We start from the raw sequence: 24,247 nt of genomic DNA on the forward strand, positions 1-24,247 counted from the left end.
GTCCCACAGACCCGGGGCGCCGGCCGCCTACGGGGAGGACTTCTCCTTCGTCAGCCCGCTGGTGAAATACCTGCTCTTCTTCTTCAATATGCTCTTCTGGGTGAGTCTTAGGGGTCGCGGGGGCACCCGGGCTGCAGAGGAGGGTGGTGTGCGCCGCCCGCGGTCGGGCAGGGGGCGTCCTGGGATCCCGGGTTCTAGGGAGCGTGGTGAGCGGCACTGCCTAGTTTTCTAGGCTGGTGGCACTTTGGGGTAATTTATCCTGGGGAGGGACACCCCAGGGTCGCTGTGTCTGGAGGGGGCGTTGGGTGGAGGGGATGTAAGGGATTCAGTCAAGACTTCTGGGCGTTCTCTGGGCATCGGAGGAGGGTCTGTGCCAGGCCAAAGAGGTGGGTGAGCGCGGGAGGAGCGGGTTTTCCTGTGGGACCAAAGCCGACCCACTGGTACATTCATGACGGAGGGACTTTCAGGCCTGGGGACTGGGAGGCCCTGCTGGCAAAGAAAAAAGAGAAAGAGGGAAACCCCAGACCTTCCTTCCCCTGACCTCGGAGAGCATGGGTTCAGGGGCTCTGATCTCTCCCTTCTGCAGGCCTCTGGTGCCCCCTGTCCTCAGAGGCTGAGAAGGGACGGGCATGGCCTCCAGGGGTGGTGTCTTTCCCGGCACTGTCCCAAACTTTGCCCCCTTTCCCAGGACCAGAGGCCATTCCCTGGGGTCTGCCGGTCTTCAGCTTCTTTAAATAGGACTCGATGTTGGGCTGGAAGGCCAGGGGTATTTTCAGACTCCTCTGCTTGGGGGTGGAAGAGTGGCAAAAACGTTGGACTGGGGTTGCCTGGCTTCTCATCCCCACTCTGCCATGAATTGTTGACTACGCTGGGCAATATGTTCACCCCTGCAGGCCTTAGTCTCCTCCTCCATAAAATCAAACCCAGTTTGATCAAGGATGGCAGGAACACTCTGCTGGAACTGAGAATCCCGCTGGACCAGATCATGAAATGCTCGTTCAACCCTGTTTCATGTCTAGAGCGTCCCTGGGCCCCTCTGGATCTGAGAGTGTAGGGAGCTTCACCCCCACCCCCCTTTCTTCTTCCAGCTCCAACTACACGGGAGCTGCCGCTCTAGGTACCCATTATGCTTGCCCCTCTCTCTGCCTGAGACCTAAAGTTCAGACTTGCAGGAGGGAGTAATTATGAGTCTAAAATATGTTTCTGAGGAGAGAGAGAGCAGACCAGGCATCTAAGCCAGTTGTTGTAAAGGTTTCACAAGGGCTGTGGTGTGAAGAACAGACACAGAGTACATAAGTGCGAGCCCGTTGGGACAAATGAGAGAAATCCTGGAGAGAGGTGATGACAGCTCACACGCAGCCATTGTCCTGGGGAAAATGAAGTTTGAACTCTTAACAAATTCTCAGTTTTAGAACTGGGGGGGAAATTTAAAAGACAGCATGTCCCGCACCCGCATTTTATATATGAGAAAGCTAAAGCACATTGTTTTATCCAGGGTCCAACAGCTAGTTAGGAAGTAGGCTTGATCTGGCAACTTTTCTGCTCAACCACAGTGCCTCTAGGGGAAGTTCTTGGCCCAGATGGCTGCTACTGTAACTAGAGTGTTAGCAGTGTTAGTCGTTAACCAGACAACCCAAGTTCCCATGGTCTAGGTTCTGCTTCAACTACAGATTAGAAGAGAACGGGAGAACATCTCACCACCCCTCTGCCAGGGCTTGGGGATGTCCTAAAGGGAACTCCCCGCCTAAGGGCAAGTCCCGAAGAACCCTCCTACGTTGTCACTGAGTGTTGCCAGGCCAATGGCATGCTGTCCTCAAGGAGGACATACTATATCCTCAGTGCTAGCACTAACATCCCGGGACCTCAGAGCCTCAGGCGGACTTCCCCTATCAGCCAAGACTGCATCTCCTTCGGAGCCCTTGGCACCACACCCTTATCTGTGCTCCCCAGAGGCAACAACAGCTGGGTGCATCTGTTGCCCTTGTGTTCATGGTCATTTTCTTGGACTTCCCCACTCCATTCCACCCCCTTTTACCAGAGAGATGACTTGGGGAGGCTGCAGCCAGGGAGAGGGCTTGGCCCCACAGACCCATTTACCTTGGTAAAAATGCTTCATCCGAGGTCGGAGGACCGGGCTAACCAAGCTGACGCAACCCCAAGTTAGAGAAGAGCCCCTTCTTGGTTCTGCTTTAGACTCATCAAAGTCAAAGGCTCTGGAAATAGCACAGGGAAGGATGAGTTTCTTTCTGGCACCAACTTACTGTGTGACCCGAAGCCAGTGTATCTGTCTCTCTGTCAATCTTTGTACTCTAAAAGGGAACATATTTCTGCTTCTGTGAACTATTTAAAGATGAATGCATCACTTTGGGGACTGTTTTAGTTCTTCAAGATTTGGGGCTGGATCTAAGGATACATCTCTCCTGTGTCCTGGTATCCCTGGGACATTGACCTTCCCAGGGACAGCACTTTTTGGGCATTCCTGAGTACCAGTTCGCCCCCAGGCCCAGAGCTGCAGAGTTTCATTCCGCACAAGTGCAGCTGGGGATGAGGCGCTGCTTCTGCAGATCAGGGTCATCTTTCTTCCCATCCCCCCTCCAGGGACTGGTTACTGGGTTTTCTTCGTTGCAGACTTCCATAATCCTAACCAAATTCCCTTCTTCTGTCCAGGAGGCACCCATGGTTGGGACTGTCCACCCACTCTGTTTCCAGGCAGAGTGTTCTGGAAGGAGTATGGGTGATGGTTGTGTCTCTGCCTGGAATACACTGGGAAGGTAGCCAGCGTCGTCTGTGCTCATACTCAGTGATGCAGTGGCGGCAGCGGCTACCTCTGCTGCTGCTCTAGGAGCCCTGACCCTGGGGGGCTTTGGAGCCTGACTCGGAAAGCTCCTTTGGGACCAGGAACAAGTGCTCCTCTTTCCATTTTAAACCTCACTTTCCCTTTTGCCTGGGAGTTCTGATTTTCTCCCCAGAATCCATGGGATCTCATGGCTTGGAGTAGTTGTCTCAAGATACCAAAAGTTGTATTTAAATCTTTCAGTCAAAAAAAATAGTCACCCATGCCCTAGCTGGTTTGGCTCAGCGGATAGAGCGTCGGCCTGTAAACTGAAAGGTCCCAGGTTCGATTCCGGTCAAGGGCACATGCCCAGGTTGTGGGCTCGATCCCCAGTGGGGGACTTGCGGGAGGCAGCCGATCCATGATTCTCTCTCATCATGGATGTTTCTGTCTCTCTCTCCCTCTTCCTTCCTATCTGAAATCAATAAAAATATATTTTTTTAAAAAATAGTTACCTTGCCCTGGCCAGTGTTTCTCAGTGGTTAGAGTGTAAGCCCACGCACCAAAGAGTTTTGGGTTCGATTCCCGGTCAAGGGCATGTACCTGGGTTGCAGGTTCGATCCCCGGGACCGGTCAGGATGTGTGTAGGAGGCAACCAATTGATCTCCCCCCCCCCCCCCCGCCTCCTCTCTTTCTCCCTTCCACTCTCTCTAAAAATCAATGAAAAAATATACTTGGGTGAGGATTAACAACAACAAAAAGGAACAGCTGCCTGTCCTCACCAACACAGGGACAGCCCTGTACAGAGGGAAGACAGTGGGTGGTACATGCTTTATCAGCCTTGGGCACACGTTGGCAGGAACATTATCAGCACTGCCCACAGCAGCCACCTTCTTCCTTGTTGGTCCTTTTCCCATTTGGGGCAACAGTTGGGGTGGCTTCTGAGTCAGGCAGAATCCAGAAGCTCAGACCTCCAGCCCGTGCCTCAGCCCAGACTTCCTTGATGTCCATGCCTCAGGGCTCCCACGGCACCTTATACATACTTTGATTGTCAGGCCCCTTATCTATACTGCAATTAGGCATTTATTTATGTCTCCTCTAGACTTCAGGCTCCTGAGGATAGATTAACTTCTGTATTCCCAGTGCCCAGCTGTGTTTGGCAAAGAGTGGGTATTTATTGAATGTTTACTGGATGGCAAATGAGCAGACCCTACAGGGTGGACATGTCCTTCCTTCCTCTCATGGACATTAGTCTGTCAATATGTATCACAACCTTAAGTCCTTGAGCATTCCTGCTAGGGGTTATCCAACTGCGTTCTCCTTTGCAGGGGGTCCTGTGGCCTTCTCAAGCCAGGTCTGAAAAAATGACAGCCATCCTCTCCCTCAGGGCCAGGTATAATTACAATCTGTAGCAGCCGGATTTTTTTTACTTCCAATACAGCACACGTGGATCCCCATTCAGGTCCTCCCTAGGCTGACGAAGGCCTCTGGTGAAGTATTTTCTTCGAGGAATTCACTTTCTTGTCCAGGACCACAGTATTGGAGTCTCCAGGGCACTCAGAATGCCCCACACATCTGCAGCACCATCTGTTATAATCTGACTCAGAAGCCATGAGGAAGTGACCAGGCATCAAGCCTGGCAAAAAACCCTCCTGAATGGCAGGAGTCCCTTCCCGCCACCAATACGCGCGCGCGCACACACACACACACACACACACACACCTAAATACACTAGGAAGTAGAGCCCATCTCCCTCCCTTCCCCATAGATTAAGCAGGCTGCAATAAGTGAAGTAGTCACATTCTTTTTATTTTTTAAAAAAGCAAAAAATAAAATAATAAAACCTCATAGACACAGACAACAGTATAGTGATTACCAGAGGGAAAGGCAGGTGGGAGGAGGTATAAGAGGGTAAAGGAGGGATAAATGGTGATGGAAGGAGACTTGACTTTGGGTGGTAAGCACACAAGACAATGTACATATGCTGTATTATAGAATTATATACCTGAAACCTATATAATTTTATTAACCAGTGTCACCCCAATATTTTTTTAAAACCACCCAAAAAGAAGACAAGAACCACACCCTTTGCTGTCAAGTCACATGCATACCTTCTTAACTACCCTAATAACTCTCTTTGCCTTCTACCAAGTGGAAAATCATAAACTTCGAGCAGTCTTTGAAAAAAATAAAACATATAGCACTTCTCAGGGTCTCAGTAGCAGGCTATGCATCAGGCTGGTCACTCCAGGGCCACGAGTTTGAGTATCTAGACTACTGTGAGCCCTTGTAGGCTTCCCTTATGCACTTGTAAACTTGAGAAACCAAAACCAGCCATGGCCTAAGTAAGCTAAAGGGTTGGCCCTAGACATTGGAGAGGAAAGAGCCCCAATTCAGAAAGCCAAAAGCCATTTTCACCCAGAGACTTGCCACCTCAGAAACCCAGAAACGACAGTGCTGGGTTGGCCACAGAAGGACCAGTGTGTGCAGATCCTGGGCCCGGCTTTAGCTCTAGCAGGCTGTGATTTCCTTGACATCATCCAAAATAAGAACAGAAAGGACTAAGAAACCGGAGTGCAGACCCTTCCCTCCCAACATCCCTGTGGGGAGGGACAGGATTTTGATTCCTACAAAGGGAATCATTCTTTTTTTTTTTAATTTTTATTTTTTATTTTTTTTCAGTAGTCCTCAAGCTTTAATTTCTTTTCTTTTTTTATAATTTTTATTTCTTAAAGTATTACAAAGAGTATTACATATGTCTCCTTTTTCAAAGGGAATCATTCTAATATCAGCTGTCCTCCACCATCACCTTCAAAAGAAGAGGGGAAGACATTTCAAGGAGGAGGAGAGGACCCTGAGACAGATCCACCCACTTCACACAGACCAGACTTTAGAATGTGGAAGGCAGGGCTTTCTCTCGGGGACTGGTGGGCGCTGGGTGGTGATGCTGTGTCTTCTCCTTTTGGGGCACTGTTCCAGGGACTTCCCTGCTGGCACCATCACTTCCTGGTGCTATCTTCCTTCCCCTTGCCTGAGCCCTACCCAGTTTGGAGATTACCAGCTGCTCCCCCAGAAGAACTGTAGGCAGCTTCTTCCCACCTCATATGTCCCAAGGCGATTGCACTGGTCCTGAGGTTGCTGTGAGGCAGAGAGAGGAAGGCAGCCATAAGGACCTAGGTTCCAGACCCACTTCAGCCACTCACTAACTGAGTGAACCAGGGAAAGTTACTTGAAATTCTCCCAACATCAGTTCTATAAAATGGAGATGCTAACACCCTCTTGGGGTTGCGGTCAAAATGCAATGAAATAGTGATATAAAGTGTTTACACCAATGTTTGGTCCATTAATTACTATTGTGTTAAAAATAGCTCCTAGAGCCCGGCCAGCCAGTGTGGTTCAGTGGTTGAGTGTCGAGCTATGAACCAAGAGGTCTTGAATCAATTCCCTGTCAGGGCACATACCCAGGTTGCAGGCTTGATCCCCAGTGCAGGGTGTGTACTAGTAGAAGGCAGCTGATCAATGATTGATGTTTCCATCTCTCTCTCCCTCTCCCTTCCTCTCTGAAATCAATTTTTAAAGAAACAGCTCCTAGAGGTCACCTGTTGAGGGTGAACTTGAAGAGCTAGGATGTGTGCTTCTCCGACAAGTAGATGGAGATTGAGCCTGACTTCCTTCAGTCTTGAACTCCCTGCTATTAGCCAGAGGGAGGTGATAATTAATGATGTCTTAATATGTTACTAGAGGCCCGATGCACGAAATTTGTGTAAGAGTAGGTATTCGCAGCTGCAGCGACTGCGTGGATCCCTCCCCTGCAGCCACGGCAGCTGCCTAGATCCCGTGGCTGCAGCCCCGGCTTCTCGTCTGGAAGGTCATCGGTCTAATTAGCATATTATGCTTTTATTATTATAGATAGTTTACAGAGAAGTTATACGTATATAACTTCTGTTATCTCTGAGGACTTTTTATAGGTTCATGCTTTAAGGCCTGACACACCACTTAGTCTTAAGATGGAAATCGACTCCAAGAGCTAACCTGTGTGTGATTTTGGCATTTGAGCACGAGAGCCAGAACTCTTGTTCAGGGCCTTAACTTGAGGCCCCTATAACCCTTCCACTCCCAGCACTGATGGCCCTGAAGTAGTGTCCTGGGGGCTGGAATAAGGTTGTTTCTCACAAACATCAAATTGTGGCCATCTTTTCCCAATTTGTTGGGGAAGGGGTGAGGGAGGCAAGATAATGAAGATAATTTTTTTTTCTACCATGAACATTAGTACCTGTGGCTGCTTATCTTCCAGCTAGTACTAGCCAATGGCAAAGGAAAGAAGACAAATGGCAACCAAATATTATAGAAAATAATTTAGAGTAGTGCCTATATTATTATTTTATGAGATGCAGAGACATATGTTTAACAACTACATCATCTCTTAGTAGATCATTCCTTATTTCTATGATAGAAATTACGTTGTGCTTCCTCACGTGACACACTAAGAAGGAAACATTATTCCCATCATATTCTTGTAAAAAATATGTCATCTGATTCGAATTGTGAGGAAACAATAAGATAAATCCAAATTGAGCGACATTCTGCCAAACAACAGGCCTGCACTTATAAAAAATGTCATTGTCGCCCTAGCTGGTTTGGCTCAGTGGATAGAACATCGGTGTTGTGCTTCCTCACGTGGCACACTAAGAAGGAAACATTCCCGTCATATTTTTATAAAAAATGTGTCATCTGATTCGATTGTGAGGAAACAATCAGATAAATCCAAATTGAGGGACATCCTGCCAAACAACAGGCCTGCACTTATAAAAAAAATGTCAGTGTCGCCCTAGCTGGTTTGGCTCAGTGGATAGAGCATTGGCCCATGGACTGAAGAGTCCCAGGTTCGATTCTGATCAAGGGCATGTACCTTGGTTGCAGGCTCAATCCCTGGCTCCGGGTCAGCGTGGGTGCAGGAGGCAACCAATAGATGTCTCTCTCTCACATCAATGTTTCTCTGTCTTTCCCTCTCTCTTCCACTCTCCCTAAAAATCAATGGAAAAATATATCCTCGGGTGAGAATTAACAGCAACAACAAAAAAAGGCAGAAAAGGAGTTAGCAATGATGTAGAGACTCTAGAACCCTCATACATTGCTGGTGGGCCTGTGAAATGGTACAGCCACTGTGGAAAAAGAACAAGGGTTAGCAATGATGTAGAGAATCTGGAACCCTCATACATTGCTGGTGGGCCTGTGAAATGGTACAGCCACTGTGGAAAAACAGTTTGGCAATTCTTCAAAAAATTAAACATAGAATTACCATATGACCTGGCAATTCCATTCCTATGGCCTGGCAGGTCCACCCCTTGGTGTGTACCCAAAAGAATTGAAAACAGGTATTCAAACAAAAATTTGTACACAGATATCCATAGCAACACTATTCACAGTAGCCAAGAGGTGGGAAAAAACCCAAATGTCCATCAATGGGTGAATGGATAAACAAATTGTGTTATATCCATATGATAGAATATTATTAGGACATAAAAAGCATGAAGTACTGATACATGCTGTAACATGGATGAACCTTGAAAACATTAGGCTACGTGAAAGAAAGCAGACACAAAGAGCCACATATTGTATGATTCCATTTATAGGAAATGTGCAAAATAGGCAAAACCATAGACACAGAAAGCCAGTTGGTGGTTGCCAGGAGTTGGAAGAGTGGAGGGAATGGTGAGTGACTGTTTAATGGGTACAGGGTTTCTATTTGGGCTGATGAAAAAGTCCTGGAACCTGATAGTGGTGATGATTGAACAGAAATGTGAATGTACATAAGGCCACTGAACTGTACACTTTAAAATGGTTAATTTTTGTGGTATATGTATTTTACCACAACTTTAAAAAGAGTCAGTATCTTTAAAACAAAGTAGAGGAAAAAAGTTGCAAAACTGTTCCAGGGTAAAGGGGACTTGATCACTAAATGCATGATCCTTGATTGGCTCCTGGATCTGAAAATGGAAGAAAATAGTTAAAAGGACATTATCAGGATAAATGGGAAACGTTAATAGGGACTGTAAATTAGATAACAGTAATAGCATATTAACACTTAAGAAAAAATTTAACATATCAAAATTGCACAGGCTAAACCAACAGAACACTGTAGCTTCCCAGCGCGCTGTCACCTCAACAGTGTTAAGATCCGCTGCTTTACACTTTGGTGTTTGCATGCAAGAGAATCCAGTTTAAGGAAATCTGATATAAAAAATGAGGATTTACAAAACTAATAAATGGGGGGTGACTATTTTTAAAATATATATATATTTTTATAAGTTTTAGTTTAGGAAAATTGGGAAGGTAGTACAGAGAGTTCCCATATACTCCACATCCAGTTTTTCTTGTTATCAACATCTTATACGAGTATGATATATTCGTTAGAATTAGTGGCATTATCGTTATTGTTAAGGTCCATACTTTATTCAGATTTCCTTAGTTTTTACTTAATGCCATCTAGGATAAAACCAATTTCATTTAGTTGTCACGTCTCCTTAGGTTTTTCCTGGCTGTTACAGTTTTTCAGATTTTCCTTGGTTTTGATGACTTCGACAGTTCTGAGGAATACTGGTTAGATATTTTGTAGGATTTGCAGCAATATCCCTCTATTGCAGTGGTTCTCAACCTTCTGGTCCCTTAAATACAGTTCCTCATGTTGTGACCCAACCATAAAATTATTTTCGTTGCTACTTCATAACTGTAATGTTGTTACTGTTATGAATCGTAATGTAAATATCTGATATGCAGGATGGTCTTAGGTGACCCCTGTGAAAGGGTCGTTCGACCGCCAAAGGGGTCACGACCCACAGGTTGAGAACCGCTGCTCTATTAGAACTTGCCTGGTGTCTTTCTCTGATTATGTTGGAGTTACGGGGGCTTGGGGAGGTAGACCACAGAGGGGCAGTGCCATTTCCATCACAGCATATCAGACACCAGTGATTTTTCTCGTTGATGTTGACCTTGATCATTTGGCGGAGGTATGTTTGTCAGTTTCTCCACTGTAAAGTTAGCCTCCCCCACCGCTCCCCCGTTTCCACACTGTACTCTTTGGAAGGAAGTTACTATGTGCAGCCCACACTCAGGAGTGGAGAGTTACACTCCGCCTCCTCGAGAGAACAGTATCTACATAAATTATTTGGAATTCTCCTGCATGGGAGATTTGTCTTTTCTCCCCCATTTATTTATTTATTAAGTCATTTATATCAGTATGAACTCATGGGCATTTATTTTATATTTGAGGTAGTAATTCCATACTTCTTTATTTTGATGTTCTTCTGTCATACCCACATCAATGTGTGGTTTTGTTTTTGCTTGTTTCTGAGCATTTCCTTATTTTCTGGTATTACAAGAAACTCCAGGCTTATCGTGTATATTTCCTGCCCCAGTTCTAGAATCAGCCACTTTCCGAGGAGCCCAGGAGATGGCTATTTTCATTTTTAGTTGATTACTCACCCCACATATGGATAAAGGTACTGGTGCATGCAAATTAGTTTACATAATTTGATCGACAACTCTTCAGGAACATGCCTTTTGCTGGACTCAGCTATTTTAAAAACTATGTCTGGTTTTTTAAAGTTTCCAGCAAGGTTTTATTCTAGCCAGAGTATGAAAAGCTGTTCTAAGATGAGAAGTGTCTTTATCTCCATCCTTATCATGAAAGGAGGTCATTGGTGATACTGCGGGGTGTTATAAGGGTTTTGTGGCAAAGACTGATATGGTAGAAAGAACCAAACTGAGATCGGAAATTGGATTTAGTCCAGATGTTACCACTGCACCTATGTGCACTTGGTCAAGTATCACTTTGCTCTTTCTGCCTCATCTATAAAAAGAGATGAGTGGCAGAGCTCATTTCTAAGGTTCCATTCAGTTTTTAAATGCTCTGCTATTAACAATAACAGCACTATTTTGGAATGGCAGGAACTTTAAAGACTTCAAGGTGAGAGATGTGGGCAGGAATAGAAGTGTGAAAGGGCAACTTGTGACTCCAGGAGAAAGAGGCAGATCAATGACCGAAATGCAGAACTTTAGAGTTAGCTAGTGAGCACCAGCATAAGTCGTATCATTCATAATCATATGAAATATTAATGATAATATTAAAGTCTTAATCTTGATTGTAATATAGCCTGCGGCTGCTGCTCTAGATTCCTGGCAGGGTGTGTTTTAGGCTGTGGTTCTCAAACTCGGCCACACATTGGAATCACCTGGAATACAATCAGAACTACTGTTGCCCAAGTTCTATTGCCAGAGATTCAGATATACTTGTTTTGGGGTACAGCCTAAGCATCAGGAATTTTAAAGTTCTCCTTCCCCCACCCCATTCTAATGGTGGCCAAGGTTGAGAAGCACTGCTTCAGGCTATAGAGCAGTGGTTCTCAACCTTCCTAATGCCGCGACCCTTTAATACAGTTCCTCATGTTGTGGTGACCCCCAACCATAAAATTATTTTCGTTGCTACTTCATAACAGTAATTTTGCTACTGTTATGAATCGTAATGTAAATATCTGATATGCAGGATGTATTTTCATTGTTCGAGACCCACAGGTTGAGAACCGCTGCTATAGAGGCTCTTGCCCCTCTCCCAGATAACACATGTATCTCCTTAAGGGTAAGGACCACATCTTACTTGTCTTTGCAGTCCTCAGAGTACCTTGTACATAACACCTGATGAATTGGATTTGGAGAGTGTATTCGTTTTCCTATTGCTGCTGTAAAAAATTACCACAAACTTACAACACAAATTAATCTTCTTACAGTTCTGGAGCTCGGAAGTCCAAAGAAGCTCTCACTGACCTAAAATCAAGGTGCTGGCAGGGATGTGTGTGTTTTTTCTGGAGGCTCTACAGGAGAATCCATTTCCTTGGTTCGTGGCATCCCATCACTCCAACCTCTGTTTCCATTGCCACACATATCTCCTCTGACACTGACCCTCTTGCCTCCCTCTTTAGGTCCCTTGTGGTAATATTGGGCCCAACTGGATAATCTCCCCATCTCAAGAGCCTTAACTGAATCACATTTGCAAAGCCCCTCTTGTCACATAAGGTAACATGCACAGGTTCTGGGAATTAGTACAGGACATCTTTGGGGGGACCCTATTCTATCTACCACAAATAGAACAACTGCTATAGCTACAGGCCCATGCCTGGAATTAAGCCACCCTGTGATACATGGCGGCTCTTTACTTTCCCTTTCTTGTTTCAGCTGTGTTAGGATTTAATTAGAGAGCATCTTTGTGGAAAGTTATACACTCTTGTGAAGATTTAACATGTGAGAAAACAGTGAGGCACCTGAAAGCAACAGAAATAAAGAGCAGATACGTATTTTTAAACGATCCAGTAAAGTGATATTCAGAAGTGTAATTGCCTGTGGTGTTTTAAAGAGCAGGCAGAGATGCTCCTTTGCTCTGGCAAAGGGCTGTGCCTCTGGGCCTGGGGAGATGACTGCATCTCTGTCGTGTGGTTTTCTCGCCGCCCACTCACCCTATTGCTCCCTGAGCCTGGTTGTGCTTAGGACAAGAAGCCAGTTGGCACCTCCAGCCCCACCCTCCGCTCTACAAGCCACTCCCTGGACAAAGTGTGTAGGGCCAGATGATAGCATATCTGGCCCGAAGTCAGAGACAGTGTCAAACGGTTGAGGGGTAAGGAGAGGGGGCTGTATATATAGGCAGAGAAGGGTCCTAGAAGACATGGTTTTGGATAAGGGTCTCCCATTTACTGCTGAATACACCAGATGGCAGAGGCCCCTGAGGAAAAAATGTCTTTCTATGGAGGGATTAGTCTGACCCTGTTACCTGCTATCAGGGTCCAATTCCCTTCTCCCATGAAAGCCCCAAGACGGCTCTTTCCAGCTGGTCTCTGTCTTGCAGGACAGTGGAGTCTAGCCAGCCGTATCCCCCACTGAGTTGGTCAAGAACCTGTTCTGAGAACTCTCTCCAGCCAGAGCGTGGCCCCAGCTATTGCCATGGTGACAGCAGCTGCTGCTTAGCACCACCAGCCTGGGGACAAAGAAAAGGCGGCCTAGGGATGTGCAAACTGGGCAGCCCTGGACGCCTGGAGGCCTTGGGGGGTGGCAGAAAGACCCCTTTGAGGACCCCTGGTAGTCTCTGATGGGCAGTCAGGAAGTTTGAAAGGCCTCCATCCTCCATTCCTCCACACTGTAATCGGGGTTTATAAAGATAAAGGTTGCTTTGCCAAGGGAGTTCTGCTGTTCTTACACCCACACATTCATGCATGCATTCTTTCACTTTGGTATGCACTGTAATTCTTGAATTTGACATCATATTGACCTTCAAGAGAGTTTGAGACCTGGGAGTATGCATCTGTTGTCCTGCTTTGACTTTAAGACCTGCCCTTAGATGTAGCTGCGTTAGAATCCAGAACTTCATGGCGCTTCTGTGTGACCCAGGGCAACTTAGTTAACTCAGTAATGATAGCTCGTTTATTGTCAGGCATTGTGGTGCATACTTTCCATACATTATCTTATTTAATTTTCATCTACTTTTTTAAAAAAAATGTAGTTGTTTTTAATTCCCACCTTTAGATACAGAAACTGAGGCTCACGATTTGTCCAGCAATGGACCAGGTCTGAGTCATTCTGAAGTCCAAGTTCTTAGCCATTGTTCTTAACCTTGTAAGCTGTGATTTCCTCATCTGTAAATGGGGCTAACAGCTGCCTCCCAAGATGACGGTGTTGTGAGGATGGAATGGGATAATCTTGGTAGAAGCTTTTCATGGAGATAAAGCGCTGGCAGATGCTATCAGCTGCATCCCTGGGGAGGAGAAGGCTGCTTATCTCTGGGTCCTGGGAAAGTCCTCCCACTCTCCTTTAAAGTTACCCAATGGTGGCCAGGCCTCTGGTTTCCAAAATCTCAGGGTCCGGCTGGTCCCTTGTCTCCACAGGTGATTTCCATGGTGATGGTGGCCATAGGAGTCTATGCTCGGCTGATGAAGCACGCAGGTGAGCTATAGGTCCCCCTCTGTCTCCCTACGACTCCTGCCTGGCCTCTTCCTTCTCTGTCTCCTTCAGCCCTGTACCAGCCCTTCCCATATAAGCTATGGGGCTAAATGGGTCAGCCACCCTCTAGCCAAATCTTGGCAGCTTGTTCTCATGTCAGTTCACCTGGATTTCCCAGAGCTCCCATGAACCTTGCAAATATACCTGCCTTTTAGGCTTAGGAAATGTCTAGGACGGAAGGTAGGCCTCTGGGAACAAAGTAATCAGAGGCTTCAGCCCCTCCCTCACTCTGTCCTGGAGTAACTCAACCTCCATTCCTATTCCAGTGTACAAAATCTCCAGGAAATGATCAGCAAAGCTGGCAAGCCTAATGCCATTCTAATTCTTTTCTGGAGTGAAAGTGGTCCCTCCTTTCTTGAGCCAAGGAATGAAGGCTCTTACTTTCTTAGTTCCTCAACTTAAATGCCACAAACCCTGCTGGCCCTTTTTGTTCTCCCCTGAGAGAGGAGCACTGCCTCCCCATAACCTTCACCCAACCACACTAGACATCCCCCCACTAGGGGAGGAGAACATTTGAGGGGGCACCTCCACCCATTCTGGGTGCCACCTGAGTCGGCACCAGGCTCAGACTGAGAAACAGCCCCTTCTCCCAGAAGCAGCCTTGGCCTGCCTGGCTGTGGACCCAGCCATCCTGCTGATCGTGGTGGGCATCCTCATGTTTCTGCTCACCTTCTGCGGCTGTATTGGATCCCTCCGTGAGAACATCTGCCTCCTGCAGACGGTGAGTGCTCAGTGGCCCCACTAGAAAGACCTTGGCCCCCTTCTCCCTGCGCCTCTCAGCCTCCCAATGCCATTCCTACAACCTTTCGATGTCCTCTGTCCCACCCTACCCCCGAGGTCAGTGCTGTCCACTCCTCACTATAGAGTTCAGCCCAGGTGACCCCTTTACTGGATTGGGGGTCATCTGGGAGAAGAACCCTGTGGTCCCTCAGTACTTCCCCTGGCCCTGGGAGGAGCTGCTGCCCAATGTGGTAACAGACTGTTGCCTTTTCCTGCCCACTCCCCACAGTTCTCACTCTGCCTCACCATCGTGTTCCTGCTACAGCTGGCTGCTGGGGTCCTGGGCTTCGTCTTCTCAGACAAGGTAGTGTTGGGAGCCAAGGGCCTTCTCAGGTGTGAACCAGAAGAGGAAGGGAAAGTTTCTGCCTGGGATTAGCCTGATTAATTAACCACAGCACCGAGAAGTATCAGCCTTTGAAAGTTTCTCCTTAGGGATGAATGAATAGCCTTTAAAGTCACCATATTTAAAGAGGACTTTAAGAGTGTGAGGTGTTCCCCTCTGACAATCTGAGAGGCTAACAGGGAAGTAAGTTCTATGAACACAAAGTCAAAATAATCTACAAACTTTAACGGCAAATGATTGGACCACAGACAACATGAAAAGCTTTTTACTTCTTTGGAAAAAAAAAAAAGTCTATTGGAATAAACAGTAGGAAGGAAGGAGGAAAGTAAACAAGATTTTGAACGGTGCTTACCATATCTGGACGTGATCTGTCATTCAGTGATAGTTCCTTTCATTAAGAACCAAAATTCCTTTCCCAAAGGGCAAATGATTGTAGAGGACAGTATAGGATTATGGATAGGACATTTTGGGAAAAGTAGTGGAGCAAGAAGGAAGAGATCATGGTAGAAACTATGAAGTTGAGAGCCACTGTATTCATTCAGAATGTCCTAGTCCTTCTGGCTTAGTAAACTCTTAAAATGAAAAATGTAGATGTGTTGAATCTAAAGAGATGTAGTTCTCTTATGTCCACTAGAGGTCAGTGCTTCAGCTCAGTAAGCCTTTTTCTACTAAAAAAAAAAAAAAGTTTGCTTTGCATCAATCAGCAAGTATTTTGTGGTAATAGTATTCAGAAGTAGATAAATATTTGATTATCATGAAATGTGGCTCTTTGAAGGTCCACTGGTACCTGAGGGCCCAGGGATGGATGGGCTTCAGAACTGGCTCTCTTCCATCACTAGGACTTGGTTCTGATGTCAAGGCTAACTTAAACAAAGATGACTGCTGTCTACTATTATTTCTGCAGGGAGGAGCAGGTTAGGGTTTAGTTCTGTGTTCTTATCCCCTACTTCTGTCTCTGGCAGGCACGAGGGAAAGTGAGTGAGATCATCAATAATGCCATTGTACACTACCGAGATGACTTGGACCTACAGAACCTCATTGATTTTGGCCAGAAGGAGGTATGGGCTAAGAGGTGGGGGTGGGCAGCTAGTGGTCTGGGAAGCTGTGAGCAAAAGTGCCTCCCCAAGAGAGGCCTCACCCTGCAGGCCTGTGGGCTTCCTCATTACCTGCCAGAGTAATGGATTCTGGGAAGGGGGTTGGAAAAAGAAATACATGCAGGGTGCTTTAAAAGTATTTTTAAGGGCATAGAACAGAATGTATAGTAATCTACCACTTGTGTAAAATAAGAGGGAGGAAAGAACATGTATTCATATTTGCAAAAGGAATCTGAAAGGATATGTAAGAAACTATTATAAGTGGTTGCTTATAGGGGGGGATGAAGAACTTGGAAGATTTTTTAATATTAACTTTTATTCAGAAATTAAATTTTTAAGATTGTGATAAAATATACATAACATAAAATTTACAATTTTAACCATTTTTTAAGTGTACAGATCTGTGGCTGTAAGTACAGTCACATTATTGTACAACCATCATCACCATTTACCTCCAGAACTTTTTCATCTTCCCCAACTGAAATTCTATATCCATTAAGCAATAACTTCTCATTTCCTCCTCCCCCAGTTTCTGGCAACTACCATTCTACTTTTTGTTTCTATGAATTTGACAACTCTAGTACCTATTATAAGTGGAATCACACAGTATTTGTTCTTTTGTGACTGGCTTATTTCACTTAGCATAATGTCTTCAATATTCACCCATATTGTAGGATGTGTCAAAATTCCCTTCCTTTTTAAGGCTCAACAATATTCCATTGTATGTATATACCATACTTTGATAATCCATTCATCTTTTGATGCACACTTGAGTCAGTTCCAACTTTTGGCTATTGTGAATAATACTGCTATGAATCAAAAGCTACATTTTAAATAAAAGTGCTTCTGAGACCAGTGTTGAGTTCCCCTTCCCCTGGCGTAATAGACACTGACCTAGTCCTACTTGCTTTCATGGAGTAATTATGGGCCCACAATATTGCAGGTCCTCCTCTTGTGTTTTCTCTACATTAACACAAATGTTTACAACACTGAGCCTTTTATTTCAGTCAGTATTTTTGAACACCTCCGTTTGCCAGGCTCTGTGCTATTCAGGACTTCACAACCAGAAACTGCCCTCAAGAAACTCATAGTTTAAAGCAGTGGTTCTCAACCTTGGCTGCACATTAGAATCACCTGGGAATCTTTTTAAAATCCTGATTTCTGGGCCTCGTTCTCCGGAAATTCTGTTTCTTTGTTATGGGGTGGGGCCACAACAAGTTTAAAGTGTACAACTTCTTCCCCTGAAGGCCATTGAGAAACTTGGGCTCATGTTTCAAGGTTGTGTTAAACACAACCTGCCCTTACAAGTGGAAACTTGCCATAGACTTTTGGCTGCTCTGAGAATTCTCCTGATCACCTCATTGTGAGTGTGGGTGATTCTTAACCTCTGTGATGGGCTTCGTTGCAGTTCAGCTGCTGTGGAGGGATTTCCTACAAGGACTGGTCCCAGAACATGTACTTCAACTGTTCAGAAGATAACCCCAGCCGTGAGCGTTGCTCTGTGCCTTACTCCTGTTGCTTGCCTACTCCCAGCCAGGTAAGCAGACTTCACACCTCATTTCCTCCCGGGCAGTGATCTGAGTTACTTTCTGATTAGGGCAGTCACAATTGGGAATCCCCATGCCCTGGTTTAACCAATCGATTTTGTTGGACAGCTGTCAGATGTTTTTCTTCACCCCAATCTGATGGCTTTGTTAGCCTTTTACTCATGTAGCCCACATGGGAGTTCAGAAGGGGTGAGTCTCTGAAGCAAAGAGAACTGGACTCGGATCTCTCCAAGGAAGGGAAGCCTGCATTTAGCAACTTATAACCTAGCATCCTCCACATATATCCTCTAACAATTTAGGACTTTAAGAAGGGTGGGAAGCCCATCAGCTGGGGTCTGAAAGAAAAGGTCATTGGAATGGGAGTCCCACTCGGCTTTTACTTTCTCACTAGGCAGTGATCAACACCATGTGTGGCCAAGGAATGCAGGCCCTTGAGTACTTGGAAGCTAGTAAAGTCATCTACACCAACGGCTGTATTGACAAATTGGTCAACTGGATACACAGCAACCTCTTCTTACTTGGTGGTGTGGCACTGGGCCTGGCCATCCCCCAGGTAACTTACCCTGCAAGACTTGTGGGTCCCACAATTCTGCAAAGACTCCTTTGTTTGGGGGAGGGCACCTGGGATCAGCTAGGGTGTCAGGCACTGACATTGCTGAGGAGCAGGGGATGAGATGGTGCTGATGGAACTGGGAAGATTGAGTCAGGGAAAACAAGGGCATTGCTCATTGCTGAGGGCCCAATCCTTCTTGCCTCTGCCAGCTGGTGGGAATCCTGCTGTCCCAGATCCTTGTGAATCAGATCAAAGATCAGATCAAGCTACAGCTCTACAACCAACAGCACCGGGCTGACCCATGGTACTGAGAGTCCATCTGCACCTCCTCACTATGGCAACAGGCAAGCCTCATCACCAACAGCAGTGGGTACAGCGCTCAGTGCTCAATGGAGATTTGGATTCCCCCCAGCAACAGCCCAGTGGGAAGAAGCAAACTCCAGACAGGCAGATGGCAGGTGCACAGGTGGCTCAAGTCTCGGGAAGATGCTCCTCCGCTCCCCTTTCTAGCCCTCAGCATTGTTAGAGAGTTATTTTGTATTGTTTCTAACCTAACCCATTTGGGTTTATGTTTTTTTAAGTTTTGTCTGGGCAGAGATGTTTGGGAACAGCAGTTGCACCGAGTCATGGGGTATAGCTGCTGCTTTTCATGGAGGCACTATAACTGACCGCTCTACTGAGGCTGCTACTGAGGTTGACGGACACACTCGGAATCCAACTGTTGCCAGCAAGACCTGGCTGAGGAGTGGACCCAGCAGCCCTGCCTGGAGTCCATTTGGCATGATACCGGCTCCAGAAGGGAAGGGAATGGAGCAGGCAGTGAGCTTGGGGGTCAGCTGGGGACAGTTGTATGTGTTGGGTAGCAATGGAAGGCAATATGTTTACTAAATGCCTGCCCTGCCATCCTCCCAGGTAGTCAGAGTGAGGTACATCCTGTCCCTCCCTCATTTCCATGGAAACATGGCAGCAAGGACAACAGCAGCCAAATTCATCCCTCTCTCCGACACCCTTTGAAAAATGTTCGGGACCATGGTCTCTATATTCTGCAGCCAGCAAAGGTGGAACTGAGCCATTCCTTCTTTTTAATTCCTCCAGTGTGGCCCTCCCTCTCCAGCGAGTGGGGTTCTTTAAGCTTGGCAGTGTACTGAGGAGGGGAGGTAACCCCCGCCCTCTCGCCCCCCCCATTCCCCTGCACCAGAGCTCAGTATTTCTACAGTGTAAGAAGCAGGGATCTTGCTGGGGCAGGGGGAGCCAGAAATGGCAATAAAAGTTTGTTGACCTGGGCTAAGCTGAACTCCATGAATTTTCCATTCTGGCAACTAGAAGGGGAAGGGTAGCGGGCCCGGCGTGGGCCCTCCCTCCAGGAGGGGACTGGAGACTCCCCTACATACCGCTGTACCTCCTCGGTCCCATGTCCCTCTATCAGATGTGCCCCCTTCTCCCACAACCCGCTTCGTCTAAATTAGGTCGAAAGATCCCACTTCTGATCTGGAAATGCGTTAACTGTATCCCAAAACCTAATGTTAATTTTCTTTTTGCCAAACTAAAAGTGAACTAAAATTTGCCACCCAAAACTTTTAGGGTAGGGGTAGGTAAAGATATGTCTGGATATCGTGGTCTAGCGCTCTCCCTGGGTGAGACAGGAGCGAGGAGGGCAAAGGCCACCTCTTCACGCCCAGTCCTGGCCCTCCAGCCCCCTTCATCTTTATCTGAAAGAGCTGGTCACCACAGCCCAGTGGTTCTCAACCCTCTGGCCCTTTAAATACAGTTCCTCATGTTGTGACCCAACCATAAAATTATTTTCGTTGCTACTTCATAACTGTAATGTTGCTACTGTTATGAATCGTCATGTAAATATCTGATATGCAGGATGGTCTTAGGCGACCCCTGTGAAAGGGTCGTTTGACCGCCAAAGGGGTCGCGACCCACAGGTTGAGAACCGCTGCCGCAGCCCATCTTGCTTAGGAGAAGACTCAGAAAAACATGTGAGCCGGAGCGGGGCTTCCTCGGGCCCAGAGGAGCGTGCAAGGGCGGGGAGCGGGGAGGCCCGCGGGCGAGACGGAGGGCGGGGCCGGGGCGGGGCCATCGTGGGTGGTCCTCGCCCCCGCGGCGGCCAGAACCAGCTCCTCAGCTCACCCCCTTCCGGGGAGCGGGGGGCTGGGCTGCGTGACCCCATTGCGCCGTGAGGGTGCCCCAAGTCTCCTCGCCCGCCCCTGCAGTCTGGGGGCTCCGACTAGGGAGCCCAGGAAAGACCCGAGAGAATCCCTGCGGCGCGGGGGAGGCAGAGTTGCGAGTTCTCTCCCGCCCCCAGTCTCTCCTGAGCGAGCCTTCTGCTCCTGGGAGGGCGCCTTTCCAGCAGCCGCCTGGGGCCCCAGCCAACGTTTCGTTCCAGCTAGTAACAGAACGGAAAGAAAAAACAAAATCATCACAAATAAAAAATTAAAAGCAAGGGCCTTTTCTTCTGGGAGAGAGGAGTTGAAAAGCACGCTTTCTTAGTACCAGAGACGGGCGTTTTATACTTTTTCTTCTTTTGGTGACACAGGTCCAGGGTTAGGAGTTGGAGTGATACATCTTCCCAGCTCACTGCCTTTTGGTGAGCTCACCTGACAGGAGGGTCTTTTAGGGCCTCGTGGAGAAAGAGACCAAAAACGGGTCCACAGCCGGCTGGTGTGGCACCAGGTCGCCCATTTGATTCCCAGGTCAGGGCACATGCAGATTGATGTTTCTCTCTCATTGATGTTTCTATCTCCCTCTCCTCCCTTCCTTTCTCTGAAATCAATAAAGACCTATTTTTGATAGAAAAGAAGGAAGGGAGGGAGGGAAGAAAAGAAAAAGAAAAATGGTGATCCACAGAACCAGTATTCAAATCCAGATTTCTTAAACTCCAAGCTGTATTTTTACTTAAGTCTCTATAGTCTCTCGGTATCTAGGCTTCTGGGCTTGGACAAAAGGTCGGGAATTTCTGCCCAAGCCCCAGGTCTTAAAACAATCTGAGCAAATGTTCAGAAGCTTGTAGTGTGGTTCAATGTTTCTAGCTAGATTTGTTCCTCAGTGTCTCTGGTATCAGTATCTCTCTAGCTTTCTCTTTGGCCTGATATTGAGAGGGGGAAAAATTGCCCCAATTTTTAAAAGATGTTTTTTCATTATTTCTGTTATTTCATGTTTCACCTTAATTTGCTCCCTGAATTTCCATGTTTCTAATAACCCCAGTTTCAAGCATGTGGGGTTAACACTAGTATTTTAGAACAGCTATTAAGTCTAGGTTCAAAGAAGAAGATTGTTGGAGTAGTGGATATCAGGCTGGATGGGCAGAAATGAAGAGAAAAGACTTAAAGCAGAGGTCGCCAACCGGTGGTCCATGGACCACTGGTGGTCCGTGAGGTCCGAAAGGTTGGTGACCACTGACTTAAAGGATGGTGAAACTCTGGCTGGAGTGACATGGCAAGAAAGGTGCCACTGGGTTCTGTGGGCCTCAAACCCTACAATTTAAACAAGGACTGGAGTCCAGGAGCGCCAGTTTTGCAGAATGTTCAATGAAATTCTGATTCCCTCTGTATTCATTTTCTGTTGCTGCTGTAACAAAGTACCACAAATTTAGTGGCTTAAAACAACACAAATTTGTTATCTTACAGTTCTGGAAGTCAGAATTCAAAATGGGTTTCTCTGGGCTAAGGCAAGGTATGAACAGAATTGAGTTCCTTCTGAGGCCTCTAGAGGATCCATTCTAGAAGCCACTTGCATTCCTGGCCCCATTTTCCATCTTTCAAAGCACATCACTCCAACTTCTGCTTCCATGGTCACATCTCCTTTTTCTCTCTGACTCTCCCATATGCCCTGATAAGACCGTGATGATTATATTGGGCCCACCCAGATTATCCAGAATAGTCTTCCCATTTTAAGATTCTTATTTTAACCACATTGATAAAGACCCTTTTACCATGCAAGGTAATAAACCCAGGAGGTTTCAGGGATTAAGACATGGACATTTTGGGGTGGCCATTACTTAGCTTACCACATCCCTTTCTCACTCGCATGCATGACTTAAGGTGGGGAGAGGTAGGAATGAGCAATTGTTGGATACTAGCAGAGTTTTCAGTAGGTGTTATCTGGCCTTTGTTCTAATAATTACTTAATATTTATTGAGTGCTTACTGGCTTGTCCCATCCCTAAGACCAAATATGTTACAATGTCAGGGACTAGTTTCAAAAAGGGAACGCGGAAAGGGCACACCTTCTTCCGCCAGAAGAGTTCTCCTGATCCATTCACCTAAAATGGTTAGGAACATTGTGAGAGCCCCCACCCCCTAAAAGTAAGTTGAGTAATTAGATGTTTCATCCATAGATAAAACACTTAGAGGAGGGAGTAAAGCAAGGGATAACCATGCTCTAGAACTCAGGTTGGAAGTTCAATCAGATGAATGGAATAGCATAGAGATTCCAGAAATGTTTTCAGTTATCAGTACACCAATACACAGGTGTTAGGGCAAATGGATTACGCTAATTATGCTATGGAAAAGAAGTAACTTAGATTCATATCTCACCTCATACACTGAAATGCTTTCCAGAAGGTAAAATAATTAAATATTTTCATGCAAAACAAACAAACAAACAAAAACGAGTCAGAATATCGTATTTGTCCTAGCTCTAGGGAGCTGTAGTGGACAGTTTTCAGTGCATCTGCCTAGCTCACAATGATTCTTCCTTTTTTGGAAACTGGCACCCTACTCCTCAAGCCATAGGGGTGAGTCTTGAGGAGCCATATCTGTACTACAAGACGTGGTCTCCTAGACATAGCTGACTGGATCAAGCTTGGGCACTATATTAGTTTCCTAGAGCTACTGTGACAAAGTACCACAGACTGGGTGGCTTAAAACAACAGAAACTATTGTCTCACAGTTCTGGAGCCCAGAAGTCCAAAATCAAGGTATTGGTAGGGCCATGTTCCTTCTGGTGCCTCTAGTGGAGGATTCTTCCTTACCCCTTTCAGCTTCTGCTAGCCCCAGACATTCCTTGGGTTATGGCAATTATCTGTGATCTCTGCCTTTATCTTCACCTGGCTATCTTACCTCTGTGTCTGTGTCCTAATTTCTTCTTATAAAGACACAAGTTATACAGAAACTAGGGGCCCAGTGTACGAATTTGTGCACCTGGAAAGGAACTGTGGGCCGCAAGGCTGCGGTGGGCACAGGGGCGGGTCTCGACTCATCCTCCGTGCCCCTGCCTGGCCCCTTTTGCCGCAGCCCCCAGTCCCCTGTCTGCCAGCAGACCCGCTCCCGCTGCCACCACTCCCACCCACTGAGGGCGACGGCCCCACTCGCACCCACTGAGATTGGGGCCGGTGTCAGCAGCGGGTGTGAGGGGGGCCAGCGCCATCAGCAGGTGTGAGTGGCGGCTGCTGCCCCGATAGCCCCTCAGGAGCAGGGGGAGGCGGAGAAGCCCTCAGAGGCAATTGGGGCCGGCAGCCGCTGCTCACACCTGCTGATGGTGCTGAGCAATCGGGACTGGCGCCGGGCGCCAGCAGCGGGTGCAAGTCGTGGCTCTGGCGCTGGCTGTGGGTGTGAACAGGGCCTGCGCTGGCAGTGGGTGCAAGCGGGGCCATCACTGGCAGTGGGTGCGAGAGGTGGCTGCTGTCCCCGATCGCCCCTCTGGAGCAGGGGGAGGTGGAGAAGCCCTGAGGGGCAATTGGGGCCAGCAGCCACTGCTTGCACCCGCTGACGGACCCGAGCAATTGGGTCCGGCGCCATGTGCTGGCAGTGGGTGCATGTGGCAGCTCCGGCGCCGGCAGCAGGTATGAGCGCTGGGCCAGACCACAGCACATGGGAGCAAAGAATTTTCAGTAACCACCAGAGGCTCGCCCCAATGACAGCGACCAGCGCCCCACCTTGGTGTGGTGCCCCTGCTCACCGACTCCATCATCTCACTGCGGCTAACGCCTACCACATTCCTCGTTCTGCCACCTGCTGCTGCTGCCCACCATGTTCCGCGCATGCCCCCTGGTGGTCAGCGCATGTCATAGCGACCAGTTGTTTGGTTGTTCCACCATTTGGTCTATTTGCATATTAGGGTTTTATATATATAGATAAGGGCCCTCTCTACTCTAGTATGACCTCATTTTAAC

General features: G+C 47.1%; 1 protein-coding gene across 1 annotated transcript; it reads left to right on the forward strand.

Annotated features, from left to right (window-relative positions):
* Window positions 1–4: 4 nt before the first annotated feature.
* TSPAN33 (tetraspanin 33) lies at window positions 5–19,418 on the forward strand (the record flags this gene model as incomplete). The annotated part of the gene is made up of 8 exons (XM_005868966.2): window positions 5–100; window positions 13,699–13,756; window positions 14,407–14,534; window positions 14,823–14,897; window positions 15,899–15,994; window positions 17,439–17,567; window positions 17,969–18,130; window positions 18,340–19,418. Coding segments are annotated over 8 exons (846 nt in total), but the record flags the coding sequence as incomplete, so codon positions are not given.
* Between the last annotated feature and the right edge of the window lie 4,829 nt (window positions 19,419–24,247).

This window comes from Myotis brandtii, unplaced genomic scaffold, assembly GCF_000412655.1.
Source record: "Myotis brandtii unplaced genomic scaffold, ASM41265v1 scaffold280, whole genome shotgun sequence".
Lineage (NCBI taxonomy): Eukaryota > Metazoa > Chordata > Mammalia > Chiroptera > Vespertilionidae > Myotis > Myotis brandtii.